This window comes from Triturus cristatus, chromosome 1_1, assembly GCF_964204655.1.
Source record: "Triturus cristatus chromosome 1_1, aTriCri1.1, whole genome shotgun sequence".
Taxonomy (NCBI): Eukaryota; Metazoa; Chordata; class Amphibia; order Caudata; family Salamandridae; genus Triturus; species Triturus cristatus.
Window position 1 is genome coordinate 54143299 of NC_140579.1, and position 19433 is coordinate 54162731.

General features: G+C 43.2%; 1 protein-coding gene across 1 annotated transcript in view; it reads left to right on the forward strand.

Moving 5' to 3' along the window:
* LOC146869367 (phosphoenolpyruvate carboxykinase [GTP], mitochondrial-like) overlaps window positions 1-19433 on the forward strand; it is a 92005-nt gene that overhangs the window by 44320 nt on the left and 28252 nt on the right. The window contains exon 2 of the mRNA XM_085653069.1: window positions 14891-15145. Within this exon, the coding sequence (XP_085509195.1) occupies window positions 14891-15145 (255 nt within the window). The remainder of the gene's footprint in view (window positions 1-14890; window positions 15146-19433) is intronic.

The following is a 19433-nucleotide window of genomic DNA, read 5'->3' on the forward strand; positions in this document are numbered from 1 at the left end:
GACTTGGGGGTGTGTCGTAGTCATGGTGACCGGGTTGTTGTCACTCGCAAGCACTATTTTGAATGAAACTTTATTAAGCTGCTCCCTGTTTGGTAACGTCTATTGCGGTCTAAGTTACTGATTGTATTAATCATGTACGTTAGTTAAAGCTTTGTTGGTCCGTTCTTGCTGACTGGCGTTTTGGGGTTGCGCTAAGAAGCGCTCTTGCGATAGGTGAATTTGTGCGGATTTCCAACGCGTTGGCGTTCAGCGTAATCCTAGTTGCAGCTGTTACGACTTGGAGGTGTGTGTCGTAGTCATGGTGATCGGTTTGTTGTCACCCTCACGAACCGGTTTTTGAAGAAACTTTATTGAGTCACTGTATAAATGTAAATATATATGTCACTGTCTTTTGTATATAATAAGTGTATGTCTAACGAGTAGTGTTCATCGAACCGAAAAGTTGATAAGTAAAAGAAAAAATTGCTTTGCAGATCGCAGTCTTTTACAGAAGGGGGCGGTTGTCGAGTCTCAACCGCATCCTCGCGGTTTTCTAAGCAACGTGTTCCTGGTCGAGAAGAAAGGGGGCGGGTACAGGTTGGTTCTGAACCTCAAGGAATTCAATGGCTGGATCATTTACCGCCATTTCAAAATGGAGGGCGTCCATTTGCTGCGCGATCTGCTGCAGGAAGGCGATTGGATGGTTTGGCTGGACCTGAAGGACACTTACCTGGCTGTGCCCATATACGCTCCTCATCGGCGCTTTCTTCAATTTCTGTGGCAAGGCGTCTGTTACGAGTACGAGGTTCTTCCCTTCGGACTTTCGTCAGCACCATGGTGCTTCACGAAACTCCTTCGTCCGGTAATGGAATCACTTCGCTCGCGCGGGGTGAGGCTGATAGTCTATCTGGACGGCGTCATTATCATGGCACAGTGTCCGCATCTAGTGACAACACATCTAGAGTGGTCTATTCACCTTCTTCTGGATCTGGGCTTCATTGTGAATTCTCAGAAGTCCGTTCTGGTGCCCACGCAGTCTATAGAGTTTCTGGGCTTTCAGGTGGATTCTCGCACCTGCCAGCTTCTCCTACCCGCACCTAAGATCAGAACGATAAAGAAAGATTGAGGTCGATTGTGAACAAGCGGACTGTGTCCTTGAGATCCATAGCCCGGGTAGTAGGCTTGTTGGCCTCCTCGATTCAGGCCATATTTCCAGGCCCCCTTCACTACCGTGCTCTCCAACGATTAAAGATTCAACATCTCCGCAAAGGCCTCAGCTATGCCGATCAGATCCCTCTTTCAGAGGAAGCGAGGTGGGAAATGTTGTGGTGGCTCGACCACATGGAATCGTGGAATGGCTGAGCCATTTTTGGGTCCAATCCGGAGGTAGTGATCGAATCGGACGCCAGTCGTTGGGGCTGGGGAGCCCGCTGCGGTCCGATCTCGACGGGGGGTCGGTGGTCTCCGGAGGAACTCTCCCTTCACATCAATTGCCTGGAGTTGTTAGCGGGATCGTTCGCAATTCGCAGTCTCTCCCCGCAGAAGATGAACTGCTGCATTCTACTAAGAATGGACAACACATCAGCAGTCCGTTACGTGAACAAACTTGGGGGTACACGATCCCGCATCCTGGCGGAGATTGCCAAAGACTTTTGGCATTATTGCCTTCAGTACAATCTGTCAATAGTGGCGGAATACCTCCCGGGCCGGAAGAACGAGGTGGCCGATTGGCACTCACGGTACCTACGGGATTACAGCGATTGGAGGTTACACCCTCGAGTATTCCGGATGTTGAATCTCCTATGGGGTCCGTGTCAGTTGGACCTGTTTGCGTCACGGCTGAACAAGCAACTTCCGGATTTCTACAGCTGGCGCCCGGATCCGGAGGCGCTGGCCTCGGATGCGTTTCTTCAGACCTGGCCACCAGTCCTTTGTTTTGCCTTCCCACCGTTTGTCATGATTTCCAGGGTCCTGGCTCAGGCCAGACGCCAGCGCACAGAGATGGTGTTGGTTACACCTTTGTGGAGATACCAAGCTTGGTTTCCGATAGTTCTGGAAATGTCTTGTGCGCACCGATTCTCCTCCCTCAGAGATGGAACCTGTTGCTGGATCCTCTCAGGGCCCCTCATCCGTTAGTGGTCTCGGGGCAGCTATCACTGGTAGCGTGGCGAGTTTCAGGGACAGATGGCAGGTCCCGGGACTTTCGACAGACGCTTCCGCCTTCGTCAAGCAGGCGTGGTCAGATGGTACCCATAGGCGGTATTCATCAGCATGGAACAAGTGGTGTAGCTGGTGTGTTCAACGGGACGTCGATCCCACTGCAACTAATGTCACCATGGTCATGAATTTCCTGGCTTCTTTGGCGTCCTCTGGTTTTGCTTATAGGACAGTCAACAATTTTAGATCCGCTATTTCCGCTGGGCATGCTCCGTTGGAGGGCAAGCCAGTGGGAGAACACCCTCTGGTGTGCAAACTACTTAGGGGTATCCGGATGGTCAGGCCCCTGTGTCCAAAGTACTCTTTTTTGTGGGACGTTACGGTGGTACTTCGCTTTTTGGATTCTTGGCCACCTAACGAGCACCTGTCACGGAAACAGCTTTCCGCCAAACTGGCGATGTTATTATGTTTGGTCTCTTGCAAGAGAGTTTCTGATATTCGCGCTTTGGATCTCGCGGGCCGTCGGTTTTCCCCGGAAGGGGTGATTTTCACTATTTCCAGACGGACCAAAAGCAATTCCACTTCAGTGTCTTATCCGGCCTTTCCGGATAATCCCAACTTATGTGTGGTGCAATGTGTCAAAGCGTACGAGGTGAGTACATCTAGTTTCCGTTCTGACTTGCAGGGTCAACTGCTGATTGCTTTGCAGAAACCCTTTCGCCCAGTGTCCTCAACTACTTTGGCGAGATGGGTGCGTTGGCTCATGAATGAAGCAGGCATTGATGTGTCTCAGTTTGGTGCGCATTCTGTGCGTGGCGCAATGGCATCTAAATCCTTTTCCTTAGGTGTAACCTTAGCTGACATCATGAATACTGCGGATTGGTCGAATGAGTCCACCTTTAAGTCATTTTATTTCAAACCTATAATGGATATTGCATCAGTGGTTGGCTCGGCTTTAAACAAGCATAATCGGAGCCTCCGGTCCTGACATAGAATTAAAAATTTGCGAACATTCGTGACAAGAATTTTCAATTCTATTAAGGACAACGGAGGCGAGGATTATCCCACCCAGAGTTTATATGTTATTTGAATATAGATGTAAATCAAGTTATGATGATTTAAGGTTGCATTATACTGACTGCCTTATTGCTCTCTCTTGTTCCCACCCTGTTGTTGTAGTTCTTATACCATTGTGATTGGAACATTGTCTGGGAGATTACCGTTATTACGGAATTTTTATCTTTGTTTCAGATTCCAGTGGCAAGTGAAACTTGTTTCTGTTCAGGATATCGTTGGGAATGGCTTTCCCCTTCGCGATGTGAGGCTCGCTCGCCTGTTTTGATCTTCAGAGTTTCGTTCCTCGGAGCCGAAGTTCGCCTATTGGTTTTCGGATGTTAGTTCACATGGACAATGGTTCAAGATCTCAGTTCAAGAAGGAGTGATTTGTTCAAGTTCTGGACTTAACAGTTATCGGTCACGCAAAGAAAGAGGAGGTGTCTGCCTCAGCTGTGCTTTATGTACTGATAGTCTCTATGGTATTCTGATGCATTGCATTCATGGGATTTGTAGTTTTGGAATAAAAAAGATGTTTTTTTATTGGCTGCTGTTGGTAATAAAGCAAAGAATGAGAAGCATAATCCTCGCCTCCATTGTCCTTAATAGAATTGAATATTCTTGTCACGAATGTTCGCAAATTTTTAATTCCTCTGGAATTTCGTCCTCCATTTCGTTCTCCCTGTTGCTTCCTCTGACGTCGCCGAAAGGAAGTTGCCGCGGTGCATCCTGGGAGACTCCTTGATGACACACTCACAGCGGCGGCCATTTTAGGTGAGTCAGAAACTGGATTACTGCGTTGTACTTACAGCGATTGTTTGCCTCTCATTTGTGTGACGATACGAACGGTGATTTGCACACCATATGCTATTTACAACAAGTGTCTGCTTCTACCAAGTGCGATACCGCCACCGGTGATTCGCACACCACAGTCTAACAATTAAATGTTTTTCCTGCCTTCACCTTTCCATTTGGATCTTTTGTGGTGTGACACACTGTGATTCGCACACCTTTCTGTGCCTGTTTTATCAACTAATAAGTCCATATTGCATATATTATACTTCTCTTCTCGGTGGCTCACACGTTATTTTATTTATATATTTTTCTATTTCTAATTTGTGCATTTGTAGTTTTTTCAGTGCAATTTTTTCAATGTTATTACATCCTTTGTTCATTCAGTATGGCGTCCAGCCAGGGAGTTATTCAGCCCGCACCTTTTTTGTCAAAACCAGGCAAGTCTGATTTAAAGTGGAGCGAATGGCTAAGAGATTTCGAAAATTACCTTACGGCCATTGATGCTGATGGTTACTCTCCTTCGAGGAAATTAGCTTTGCTAATAAATCATCTGGGCACAGCTGGTCGCAGGGTCTTTGACAATCTATCATGCTATCCTTCTCCTACATCTGAAGATACTGTATGGAATGTTTTCATCGAAGCTAAATTACGCATGGCCAAACAGTATTCCGACTCAACAAGTGTTCTATTAGAGAGATTTACTTTCGCCATGTGCAAGCAATCTTCAGAGGAGTCTGTGGAAGATTACGTAGCAACTTTGAGGGTTCTGTCTGAGAAGTGTGAGTTTGGCCCCAATGTTGACATTCACATAAGGGACCAGTTTGTCTTCTATTGTTATTCCAAGAAGATCCAAGAGCGCCTTCTTACCTCACGTAATCCCACCTTGGCTGAAACAATTGATATTGCTAAAAGCATTGAAAGATCAATTGTTACATCTAAGGTTTTATCTGGTCATTCTAACCAAACTACACTTCTTCCTACTCAGTCCGCAATTTCTTCTAATATAAGTCTGGTTTCTGGTGACAATACTGTGTGTGCTATAAATGCTAAACAAACTTTCAACAAAAGGCCTTACAAAAATCAGCCTTCAAGAGGCCAATTGGTTTGTTTTCGGTGTGGTTCTAGAAACCACATAGCAAACAATCGCAGTTGTCCAGCCTTAGGGAAAACATTTACTAAATGTCAGAAATTTGGACACTTTCAGGGTGTATGTAGGAGTGGTATGAATACTACACCATCAAGTACGGTTAAAGTTTCAAGCATTTCTTTGGACACTCCTGATGTCCAAGATTGTACTTCTCAATTTGCTAATATTTTAGTTACTGTCGAAGTCCTTGAATCTTCGGACAAACCTATTAAAGGGCCATTAGTTGACATTTCCATTGATGGTAGAATTATTCTAGCCATGGCTGATTCAGGAGCTCCTGTTACTATTCTAGCAGATTGTACATTTTACAAATTTTGGCCTAATGACATGCCACATCTTATCTCTGATATCAACCCCAAAGTTTTCGGGGAACAAGACATTGATCTGCTGGGTTATTTTTGGGACAGTCTGGAGTGTCTGGGCAGATCTGTTAGGACAAAAATGTTAGTAGCCATCAAAGGAAGAGACATCATTGGTTGGAAGGACCTTGCCCTTCTAGGTATCGTCCTGGACAAGATCCTCCAATTATCTTAGGTGATTTTCCCTCAAATATTTTATCTGTCAGTCAACCAGACTCAATTGTTGAAGATTTTAAAAAATCTTTTCCAAATGTATTTACAAATTTTGTTAGCACTATCAAAGGCTACGAACACACTATTATGTTAAAAACAATGCTGTTCCCATAGTGCATAAGGTCAGACATGTACCTCTTAGTATCAGAGAGGATTTAAAGTCTCTGCTTAATGACCTCCAAACTGAAGGTATCATTTCTCCTGTAGATTCATCAGAATGGATTTCTCCGGTCGTTTTACGGAAAAAAAAGACTGTGGACCTGAGACTATGTGTGGATTTAAGATCTCTCAATCAAAACATTCTTGTAGATTGCCACCCCCTACCTCTCATACACGAAAGGTTAGCAAATATTGGGAAGTAAAAGTTTTTCTCCACTATTGACTTACACTCCTCCTACCTCCAAATTCAACTTTCTCCTAACTGTCTAGCACTTACTGCCTTTGTAAACCTTTTTGGGGCTTTTAAGTATCTTAGGTTAGCTTTTGGCCTCGCTTCAGCCGCGAGTGTTTTTCAAAAACTCATGGACAGTTTGTGTGGTGGTTTTTCACAAGTGCAAGCATTCCAAGATGATATATTAATTCACACAGAAACCAAGGAGAAACACCTACAAATTCTTAACAAAGTACTAACTATTTTACAAGACAGAGGCATGACTGTAAAAGCTAATAAATGTAAATTACTTGTTAATACAGTTGAATATCTGGGTCACACTATATCAAGTGAAGGCATCAAACCAACTTTTTGTAATGTAGAAGCTATACGTAATGCACCTCCTGCTTCTGACAGACGCCTTACCTTTGTATCCTGGCCTGTGCGAATACTATGCCAGGTTCATACCTGATTACGCACAATTAGTGCAACCACTAAGGTGTCTCCTCAAGAAAGGTACTGAATTTGAATGGAATGACACTCTATGTGAGACATTTGAAAAAATAAAACTTTTAGTTATCAATGCACCTGCCATACACCCATTCGTTTCTAACGCCAGTCCTTTTGTGTCTGTGGATGCCAGTCAGAAAGGTCTTGGGGCAGTTTTTGGACAATGGTATGATGGCAAAGAAAACACCATTGCTTTTGCCTCCCGTGCCTTAACACCTACTGAATGCAACTACAGCACGATTGAACGGGAGGCTCTTGGGCAGTTCAGAAATTCTAAACATATATTTGGGGAACTCGGTGTGAGATTTTCACTGTTCACAAACCTTTGGTTTCCTTATTATCTGGCAATGGTCTGGGAAAATCCTCTGCCAGGCTGGTTAGGTTACTTTCCAAATTACAAGAATATAATCTTATTATAAAATATATTCAAAGGGGGTAAAAACATCCGGGCTGATTGCCTTTCTCGTATTCCTCTCCCTGATTGCAGTGAAGGTGAAAATAATGTCCACAAAGATTGTGTGGTTGGTCTTATAGATGCAGTTTCCATGTGCAATGGCAACCTCTCACAGGATGAATGGGCTTCTGCCATGGCACTTGATGAGACTCTCAAAAAAGTGGTGGTGTTCATTAAGAGTAAATAGCCTGCTAATAAAAATTTGAGCAACGGTGTAAAGTGCTTTGCACAGATCAGTGAATTATTGTCTTTTGAAAATGGAGTTTGCGTGAGGAATGTTTGTTTCTACCTCCCACTACCCTCAGAGAGAAGATCATCAAGATTGGCCATGAAGGCCATTTAGGTATTTCCGCTACCTATAAAAGATTAGAAGACATCTACTGGTGGCCAGGTTTAGACAGACAAATGGCCCTTTTCATAGATAATTGCCCTAATTGTGTTGTTTCCGACAAACATTGAAAAACCAACAAGAAGCCTTTACTTCCAGTTCCATTCCCTGATTCCCCTTGAGAAAAAATTGCCTTGGACTTTTCAGGACCTTTTAATTTGTTACCCTCAGACAAAAGGTACTGTCTGGTTGCCATTGGCTACCATTCCAAAAGTAATTAAAGCTAGAGTTGCTGCAAAGCAATCACTGCAAAAGCAATCCTATGATGGGTTTTCTACATCTCTTGGGCCTGATCTCAAAACTAATGATTGGGTTCTCATCAAAAAAACCTACAAGGTTTGCAAGGGCCAATCTAAGTTCACACTACCAGTTCGGGTTATCAGGGTCACCAAACCTTCTGTCCTTTTAGAAAACAAAGGTTGGTGGAATAAGAACAATATTGTGAAACTTACTGACAATCAAGTTAGCATATTTAACAACGTTTATGGCAACAGGTCTGTAGTGGGTTCGGGGCACAGAGACGTCACACTAGGCGGTTGAAGTCTGAGAAACGTAGATTTATTTGTTAGATGATACACAGTCTTTATCACACCAGGAACTGTTGGTGATCTGAGGTAGACTGGAAGGATATCGCCGTACGTCGTTTGCGGGCTTCGGACTCGTCGTCCCGGTCAAGGCTCTCGGTTCGGTCTGGTCTCTCGTCACCGTTGTTCCGAACAGAAGGAAAAAGGAAAGCAAGTATTAGGCGTGCTGCCTCGCTTCCGCGAATGAAGGGGCCAGGAGTGAGGGACACCGTGAAACAAGGGGGCTGATAAGTGCTCTAGTGCTCGAGGTGCTACGACAGGAGTGAGGTCGGTCGAATTTTAGCTGTGCCGGTTTTACAGGGATTTTCCCTTCCCCACCCAGCCTGCGACTTTCCCCCGTACCTGCTCCAGCCACGCTCCTCCCCCGGGAACGTGGCAGGGCGATTCGCCGGACCGTTGGCCTCCTGGCTTGTCGGGTGCAACTCCTGCAGCTTCTTCGATGTCCGCTCTTGGTCCTTCCGTCTGCTCCGGTCGCCACTCCTTTCGCCAGTCTGGTACGCTCTCCTCCGCTTTCCCGCAATCCTCCTCTCTCACCGCCGCTCTTCTCCTCCACTCCAACTCGTACTCCAACTCCGAGGAAACGCCGTCCGTCAACTTCCTGATGCGGCTCACCTTTGAAGTCCCGCCGCAGGAAACGTCATGCAGGGGAGGGGTCTCGTCCCACGGGATTCCTCTCTTAAAGGCGCCGTGTCCCTCTTCAGGCATCCAGGCTCGTGACGGGTAGGCAGTCCAGTCCTTGGGGTTATCGGTTACCTCGTCAGCCTGTGTGAGGACAAAAAGGGGTACAGTGGGGTCTTTTGACCAACCGGGCCAAACAGGTGAGTCCCTCTCTGCCACATCCCCAGCCCCGTCACAAGGTCTAATGAAGATGATACTGATTTTACTTTTGGACCTGGTTTTGACATCATACACTTTCATAATGCATCGGTTAACTCTGATTCTACTGCATTTTCTTCCCCAAGTTGCTCTAATGTTGTTTCACCTAGTACTCGTTCTTATAATTCACTAGCTATGACATCTGCACGTAATCAACGAGTTTGTAAAATGCCTGTCAAATTTCATGATTATGTATTATATTAAAGTTTTGTATTATATGGGGGGAGGGTATGTGGTATTTACTACTGTTCCTTTAATTTACTAAAATGTTATGTTTAGAATACTGTTATGTCATTTTTGATTCCGTGCCTGGTCAGTTGCTGTTTGGTTCTTGCTCCCGCAACTGCTTATGCCGTGGGCTCCGTCCTGCATACTACTACTTCCTGTAATCTACAAATAAAAGAAGATTCTGGACATTATCAGTGTTTCCTGGAATTACTGGCGTTCTCCTTCTCTACAATAAAATAGAATATTTTAGAAGAGGAAAGTTGGAGATTTAAAAAATAGAACAGAGAGAATGTATTTCTCCTATTGACTTCTATTAAGGGCGAGGCCTCAGTCAGGGCTATGGTCATGCGTGGGACTTGTAAGTGTGCTGCTGCAACTTAGGTCGGATATCAGAAATGCACATATATATTTTGTTCTTACCTGTCAGCAGCACATAGAAAGCTCTACAGCAAGCAGAGAAAGCGTGACAAAAACATTGTGCACGGGCCTGCAGGAGCAGGTTAATGGCGGTTCATATGCTGAATCACACTAGACCAGTCCTGGTCGGCAGACGCCTGTCGAGGAATCAGGTTCTTGCATGTAGGAATCGGGAGACGGGAGAGAAGCCTTGAAATCGGTAGTCTCTTACCTGAACCAGGAGGGTTCGCATGTATGCTGATACTAAATAAGCGTTACTCGTCAGTTAAAAGAAAAAGGAACCTTACAAGAAACGCAAATTGTCGGAATGCATAGAGCCCTCAACCCCCAGCGCCTTGATGTCAACTTTCTTGGGCCCCTCATAGGCCGTTGCCGACTGCAAGTGAGAGACATTCAAGCACAAGAGGCAGCCTTGGTTGGGGACCCTTAAGTGAGTTTTACAGGGGAAGGGGTTGCAATGAGTTTACATTATGCTGCTGATTTAGGCACCACTGGTGTTGTAATGTAACGCACAGTACATAAATAAGCAAAATCACTTCAAGCCAGTATTTTTAGTCCTAATCGGTGTATACTTCATACATCATGTACAAATAGAAAGCACTTTTAAATGTGTTCTAGAGCTACATTAATGATTAATAATTAAGATAAACGAAGGCCTAAAAGCTGTGTTACAAATAAATGCGTACAATTTTGTTTCATGTCCTATTCAGTATCATTCAAAAAATAGAAACCCAGCTATGTCATGCGAAATAACTCTCCACTGAAAAAAACATGTGAAAAAAAAGGTTTTCTTGTAAAAACCCTCACCCACCAGGTTTACCCCTTGGTAGCATGCTTCATCATCGGGTCAATCCCATTCTGCTGCAGATCGGGGCATGATGCGGCCTATGGACTACGTGGGAGCACTTTTGGATTTTACACAATGACAAAGAAGATGTTAAAAAAGGAGTGGGGGTTACTTTGTTCTTGTCCACATCTTGTTGGTTAGCGCATGCACTTCCTCTTCGTGTGTTCGTCCCTTTGGTGGAGTGTGGACCAAGTACAGAGTAATGTTCTTCCACTGCTCGCACTCAGATGGAGATACTTTTTAGTTGGTCGGCTGTTTTGTGAAAGAGCACACTGCCTTGTTGTGCGAATTCTGGGCTGGCTGTTGGTTTGTGGCCATTTTCTCTTGGGATTAACCTTTCTAGTATAAATCACTCCAAGAGAGCTCTTATGGAACACCTTCACACACACAGATGGGGGCACTGTGTATTGGTTGGCTCTGCACAGTCACGATGCACCATAAGGATGTTTTCTAAACCAGGTAGCAGATAGTACTGCCCACGGTAACACGTCCAGTCGCTGTTTGCGCCTCCAAGCACCGGTTATTGGTATTCTAGAAGTAATCTAAACATTACAGCATTTCGCAGGTATAAGGAGTACTGCATGCCGGCCTGTGCTGGAGTGACGAATAAGCTTCCAGAGTTAAAAAAATAAAGAATTAAAACTTTTACACAGTCACTGCTGCAAACAGAAGCAACACAACCATGTTCACACAAAGCGGGAGTTGATATGGTCCTTGACTAGCTATTCGTTATTGGCATTGTTTGATATGGTCTGTTATACAGAAACTGTGCAATCTGAGTACACTAAGCAACAAATGAAATGAGCCTGATGTACTCAATGAAAATTTAGTTATAATAAAGCGTGCATTCTTTAGTATTGTATTCTACAAGTCCACTTTGATTGCCAAGAACCACACATTGGACTAAAGGAAATGTTTCTGCATTAAACCTTGTGTTCCACATACTATAATGTACTTTAAACAAAACCACAAAAATTATGTACTCGTGTGTTGTCAACATAATTAAGGTATGGGCATAGCCACAGAGGAAAATAGGAAAACATGCCCCATTTGAGGCTATAAAAGTCTCAGAGCATGAGAAGAAATTCTTAAGACTTTTGGGGAACTAGGAGAAACTTGTCTCGTGAAGAGTCTGACAGTGCAGAAAAACCATCCGCTAACTCCTCTACTAAAACAAACAGCCAGTAAAGATCAGATGTGATGCAAAATGTAAATAAAATGCACGATTTGCATGCTTGGAGGTCAAACTGAGATAAGCGTGGCAAAGCAGTCCCACTTGTTAATGGCAGAAAAATCCCCAATAACCTTAATAGGGGTAAATGGAGACCATAACCAGTATTGGTAAGGCCATTAGGTCTTGCCTATGCAAACGTTAGTGGCTTTGCCTGTGTCTTACAGCCATGTTGTACAGCATCATGGCAAAAAGTAAAGTTAGAAAAACGTGCTGGCTGAGCATAGCGCTTTACTTTTAGCCATGCTGCGCAGTCACGCTGCACTACAACATGGCTACAGCAAACCCATTCGCTTTCACATAGGCGAGACCTATTGGCCTGCCAAAGCTTGTTCCAAAAACCATGACAAATCCAGCATTCTAGAAGCCAAAAGGATGCAAGCCAATGTCAGACCTATTGGCAAAGTGTGTTTTTTTCTTGTTGTTTAGCTTGTGTTAATAGTTGTTTAAGGCGGTGCTTGAAATGGAAAAATAGAAATGCAGGTACTCTATACAAGAGTACCTGCGTGTTTCTGAGAAGTGCCGGTACTTTCCAATTAAAAGTCTTGCATTTCTTTTGAGAAGTGCCGCTACACTCTCTCTCAAAATTAAAAAAAAAGTGCTGGTACTCCGTACCGGACAGTACCGGCCCATTTAAAGCACTGGTTTAAGGCATACCATAGATTTAGTCTGTCGTATGCTTTATTCCCCTATTCCAGCCTCCTGTCTCGTCTTGGTTGCCCGGCGAGGTAAACCGCTTTTCAAAAGTACCTAAAAGCAGGCAAATATGTGTGCACTGTTCTTGTTCTTTACATATCCGTCCATCAGAGTTTGGAAGACAACGTTTTTGTCTGTTGTTCGCTACTTGGGTGGGAAGTCTATCTGGTCCCTATGTAGAATATTCCTTTCCATTATGAGGTATTCTCTTGCTAGTGATGATTCAAGCATGGTCAGATATTTGTTTGGAGTAAGAGCAAGCACATCTCTAAAGGCAGAAGGAATGGGCCAGGCCACGTGTTTGGAAAGTTCCAAGTTTATACTATGGTGTTGAAACGATTATTCAGTTTGTCTTTTGCGGTCATTTTGAAAACATGCGTATAGTTAGTAATTTGTATTTAGTGGCGCCGCGGAGAATATTCTGTACATCAATAAAAGATAGATTCATATTAGAGTCTGATTTAAAATTGTATTAATTCCTTGACTGCACAGGTGCCTGCGTGCTCCTATGCCTCGTATATTTGTACAAACACTCGAGGGACCTTATCCTTAACCGCTGTGGCACGTGCACATCACATTTATGAATACATCAGTAGAGTGTACAGCAGCCCTTTTATGCCTTTTTAATACATAGAAGCCTGCAATTACTTTATAAAAGCCAGTCTCTAATTTCCTTATTGCAGTCGAGTTGTGATGTGTCTAGAGGCCTGTAATAAATAAATGATGGACCTGATCAACTGTAATAACTTTTTCAGTGGAGTTCTGACATCATAATTAGGGCTCCCTGTTTTCCGTTTTTACTGATTTTTACAGATAAATACAGACAGAAAACTATGTATATTCCTGTGTGTATTCATTTTTAAATACAGAAAAATATGGAAAATAGGCCTGCTTGGGTGATTTTTTTTTTTTTCTACTGTCAATCATGAGTGCCAGGCCAGTAGTGTACCGATTGAGAAGTAGGGGAGATAAAAAAAAAAGACAATAGATTTCTTAATTAAGCTTAACTAAGGGCAGTTCTACAGTTATTTATGCTATTCTACAATGCAAGTGTTTTCAGACCACGCTATTGCACTGTATACCGATGAAACCATTAGGACATTGAAATGCGAGTATACATTTACAATTTAAATAAATGTGGAAAAATACTTATTGCTGCTTCATTTATACAGTGGACACAAAATAAAAATGGATAAATATAGAACAAATTAGCAAAAAAGAAATGTGGATAAATACAGACGGAAATGTTGAAAAAATAAATACCATAAAACCGGGAGACCGAATCGTAGTGTATCCTGCCAGCAGCCAAGGTGAAAAGCAGTTAACAGCTTCATTTAAGTAACTAAAAGGAGAAATGGCTTTTCGTTCCTCTGATTTTCTTTTTCTAAAATAAAGAGTGATCAGCAAAAATTAGATTTTTGTGGCAACATGTTTATGTTTTTCCACCTAGGTAACTACAGGAACAGCATAGTATGTATTGCTATACCTTCTGAGCCACAGCAGATTTTCTTAATCTTAAACTGATTCTACCTTTCTTTTTGCAACACTTGTAACTACTTTTTATTGTATGTATTTTGCACTACAGAGTATACTTTTGTTCTTCATGGGTGTAAACATAATAGCTCTTTCAGATGCCAGAGCCAGTAACAAGGGTGAAGGGCGGGTCATGGAGTATGATTACAGCTCCAGTTTAAACAAGGAAACCAGGAACTCGTGTATACTTCCTCTGCTAGGTTTTTGTGAATAGAAAAAGTGATCAGCAGAAATGAGATATTTATAGCAATATGTTTATTTTTTCACACTATAGGTTATTATAGGAAAGCTACAATATCTGTATGTTTTATGTCACTTGAGCCACAACACTTTTTAACTTGAGTTGCCTTAAACTGATTCTAATAAATAAATAAAAATATGAACTGCTTTTGTTGCATTTAATTGCAATCTAAAGATTCTGCTTTTATTCTTCTAGTCTTCAATGAACATGAAAACGCAAGTATGGCGTAACCATGTATTTTAAAGAATAAAATATAATCTGCTGTACATTATAAGGCTATTACAAGTCACCTTGGAGTTTTATGAGCCCCATAAAGAATTTTTGTTCTTTTGTTCTCGTTCCTCTAGATGGTGATGGAACTGTTCGTGACTTGCAATATCCTTATACTGTACGTCAGAGGGTACTTTATCTGATATATTATACGTTAATGGGGTAGTCAGTTGGGTAAGAAAGACTTTGGCCATGCTGCTTCACTCATTTGTGTGGATGATATGCACACCTTGGTTTTTCCCCTGGCTTATCAAGAAAACCCCAAGAGGAAAAGACAGGGAGGGGGAGGTGGGGGGGGGGGGGGGTGAAGGGGTTATTCGTATTTTACTGTTGTAAGCTTTGTCTATATGTACAGAAATTAGGGGAAATGGTCTGTTATTGCTTTTTGACAAGACTTTAGAGCGGGCTGCCCTGAGTTGAACTGAAATAGTGAAAAGGCGGAATAGAATGTTTTGCCATTCTAAAAAGAAACCACGACCTAGTCTTTGCACTGTCTGACGCGTGTTCTCTTTTCTTATAATCTCGTGTCCTCCCCCTTGCAGGATCTGTTCCCATTCGCTGAAACAATGTGCAGCTGCACAGAAGAGTCCAGGTCGCTCAGTGCATGCTCTGCGGGTCCTGAATGGGGATCTGGACCTGCTATCTGGCAGGGTGAGGGAGTTTGTGGTGAGCAGTGCCAAGCTATGCCAACCAGACAGCATCCACATATGTGATGGCACGCCAGAAGAGGAGCGCAGTGTGCTTGCACTGCTGCAGAAGGATGGCATGATCAAGAGACTGAGCAAATATGAGAACTGGTAAGAGCAGGCAGCGGGGTGGCAGGGCGTGGGTGGGCGTTTTTGTTACCCGGCACTTATATAGTGCACACTGAGCAGTTATTATTTATTTATTGTCTTTATGGGATTGAATTGCATTTGGTAGTCCATGGACTACTTCCAAGGCATTTTAACAATTGCAAGGAGGTACTAGAAGGGAAGTGCTTTAAGGTTAGCTACTTGGCTGACACAAGAATTGAGACACTGAAAGATTCAGGAAATGCTCACTGAGAGACCCTTCACTGCAACACCATCAACTGCACAGGCACTGCGAGAATGTACTTTTTTTCATCCTGGACACTGTAAAAAAAAAAAAAAACTCTTCTTTCTCCTCCAGGGTACTTGAAGATCATTTTATTTTGATGTGGAACTTATTCTAGAGTCCCATGCTGTGCATCATTTCACCATCTAAACCTGGCATCCCGAAACATTCGCTATTTATTTATTTTATTTGTTTTTGAGTGTTGAACAGGCGACACAGTAGCCTTCTTTTAGAATTTTTATCACTGTTGGGTTTTGACACATCGCTGAGAACTCTAGGTAGACGGCCACCAAAAATCAGGGGAAAGAAAAGTGGCTAGGTTTAAACCGGTTCTTCAAATTAAGAATTGGCGGCAAAGCACAGAGACGTTGAGAAAAAGTACACAGATGCTGAAAACAATCGCTGAAAAACAAAGGAAAAAGGTTCTTCAAAGCCTTTAAGAAAATGCTCCCTTTCGTTTTTGCCTGAAGTGACAACATAAACTAGCACGTCTTCCAAAAGATCAGAATCCTGAAGGCCATAAGACTGGTGAGAAATGTAATTCTAAAACCTTGAAGATGCAGGAGATACCATCTTTAAAGGCTGTAGGACTATTAGTTTAAGAAGATTTGCATGTCCCAGAAGAAGCAGATGCAGGAGGATCCATGGGGGAGCAGAAAGTGTCTGCAAGAGTCTGCATCAGTAGTATGAGAACATCTCAGAAAAAGTAATTTCCACATCAGAAACAAAATGTGCACCTACAATTCCTTAAAGTGAAAGCCACAAGAGTTGTATTTGAAGAAAGGAAACAGCCTTAGATGCTGAAATATTTGGCAGTCGAACAACCTCAAAGACCAAGGAGCCGACTGGGGCGAAAACGAGACCTCAGTGCAGATAAACCTTGGCGCTTGGCTTCAAGAGACTGAAAGAAAGGACAAGGACATCCCAAGGGAGAAAGATATACCAGAAGAAGAGGGGATCAATCGTCAACATCGAGGCGGCTTTGAGAAGAGAAACGAATGCCTGAAGTCGAAATGGCAGCGCTGCTACTGGAGAAGGCGATTGATCACAGATTATGTGCTTCAAAAATCCCCCACGCCAGGCACAGAGACAGTGGAAGAACCCCTAAAAGCAACCCCAAAACCTCTATGGGGGCTCTAGGATGGTGAGCATTCAATTGGTGAGGAAGAAAAATGTCCCCTTAAATGAGGACACACGCTGGGATGAAAAATTAATGGCAGGATGTAACGGCATATTCACCACAGGGGGAAGTAGATTCCTACCCATGAAGGCCGCCCCCCCAGTGTTGATGGAACAATTTTCAGAGTGGGGGTGCTGTCATCAATGTAATATCACTGAAGGGATTTTAATGCGTCACAGAAAGATCAAGTGTAGCAAATGAGCCACGCCCATTCAGCAGCAGGTGAGGATGTGATTTGCAGCCTTGGGTGCATTTTGGAGCACACTGTCGCAAATCCATGATTAAAGCATGGGAGGTAGGATAATGCCATTTGGAGGCAGCATATATTCCATTGAAATGGCCACTAACTTTGCACAGATATACTGATAAAACTATACAGAGCACACATGATCGATAACGTGTCGGTTTTCAGCGAGTATTTATCATTTGTGCATCACTGAGTAACATGTCTTGATTTGTTTCGATCATATGAAAACCCTTTGTTTCCATCACACTTCAGAATTACAAAAAAACGTTCTTCATTTGTTCTCTTGTAACTGGTGATATATTCTGAAATATTGTACAGTTCATTGACCGGTATTTAAATTGTGTTGTGTGTTAGATAAAAATAGGCACCCAGCCTTTCCTTTCTCATTCACTGTATTCCAGGTAAGTCTATCACATAGTTCATAGATCACTTTACAAAATCCTACAAAGTTGCAGTCAGAGAAAGAAACGTAAACACCAATCTCCATATCGCTGAATTCCAGTTTGGTTTTACTGGAGTTGTTGCAGCGCTCCTTGCATCCTTACTTCCAGCACCCAGCCATCACCCCCCGATGAGCGCTGCCTGTACCCTACTCTTAGGAAGAGAAACCCGGCCCGTAAGGAGTACAGCTAGCGGAAGAACAGACCGTTAGGTTTCCTACAAGAATCGCTACACCCAAAACGGAGATGAAACCAGCCAATTCCTTCAAAGCATAATTCACGATGGTAAGGAAGCTATCAGTGAACCAGCCTCACTAAAGGTGGTAACTTTGAGAGGGGAAGGAATATATGGCCTTACCTCAAGTCCTGTGGATGCATTAGAACCAATATATCTGTGGATTTCTTAATGGAGACAACGGCCCATAAGAGAGCCACCACCAGACAAACACAGCAGAAGGCTGTATGTAGTTAGGAGAACACAGACAGGGCAGCACAACTAAACAGAGACCAGTGAGCTCCACTAATCAGCTCAGCAGATGCTTTCATCAACAATGGAGAGTGAGACCTCATGCTGTATCCACCAGAAAACTATAAAAATAGGTTAAAATGTGCCACTCAAGAGGGAAAGACCCGATCAAATACATTCGCGAAATCATCCGCAGACATTGCCAATAGATAATTGTGTATTGGAACAGTAGTGACAAAACACACAGTACTCATGATTCCAACCTTCAAACCAAAGGTATAGGCCTAATTGGTCAATAGACCACATACAGGAGACTACCTGTTTGGTGGAGCAGTAGATGACTTGCTGGAGCAAACGAAGGTCACTGACTAAGCAAGAACGATGGGAGCCGCTCGATACAAGGCGTCCTTCAGAAGGGTTGCACAGTACAATAGACAGGGAAGTCTCTGTTTTTCAACCTTAACAGTTCCAGATATGCCAAGGGTCAGGAGAACAACTGGAAAATGCATGCACTCTCATGAAGAGCTCTAGGCCAAAGATAAAACTGTTCCCTAAAAGTGAAGAGTGGAAAGACACAAGTAAATTGGCAATGCTCCAGGGGTTGGACAGACACAAAATGGACTAGGCAAGCCATCGAATACAAAGTAGACAAATAAGAGTGACAGTAAAGCCAAACAATTTTAAACAGTGGGTCGGTTTCAAGCCTCTCTGTTCTTGGGAAGCATACAATCTGTCTTTAGCAGCCAGACAGCTGTATGTTCTGGTAGGCCGACCTGGAAATTGCTGTCGTCTAAAGGTGATGTTCATATGTTGGTGAAAAACAAATCAATTAAAATTACCTATCACAGAAATGAATGAAAAAAGAATGAAATAAAAGTAGAAATATAAACAATATGTCACCATCCCTTGCGCTGACGTGGAATGCTTTTTGGGTGGATGATCATACGTAAAAATGACATCGACTGCAGTGAAGAAAGCCAATAACAGGAGTGAGCTGATAACCACCCTATGCTCCATGTTGTGGTGGATGGAACCAAAATGCAAATACTAATTGAACAGACCAGTGGATGAAGAGGATTGACCAAAGCCCCTGTGTAAAAATTGACTTTTGGTTCTGGCTCAAACGTACAAAAACGCACAAATCTGCTAGCTGTGGTATACAATGCCCACAAAGAACGCTATATCTCAGGTTGTCCGCTATACACAAAACATCCATTTTGTAATGTGCACTAGTAAAAAGGTAATCCGGCTAGAAAAAACATGGCATCTACTCCTGTGCACCAATTCCCCTGCTGTTCTGGGCACAGTGAAAAGGCCTCCTGCCCGGGTCACTGTGATGAGGCCCCTTTCTCTCCCCTGTGTGAATATATCCTACTGCTGAGCACTGTGAGAAAGACTTCTCCCAGTTACTGTGAGAAAGAATTACAGGCACTTTAAAAGGCATCCCTCATCTTCCTTAGCATTGTATGTGCCACTCCAGGGCTCCATGGCACTTTTGAGATGATCTTATTCTCTTTTAGGCACTATGAAGATCACTCATCTCTCCATGGGCCCTATGAGAAGGTCCGCGTCCTTCAGGATACTGTGGGAATGCGTACTCTTCATACCTGGGCACTGTGAAAAGTTCCCCTTCTCCCAGATACCATGAAAAGGCTCCTTTTTATTCTCGCGGGCA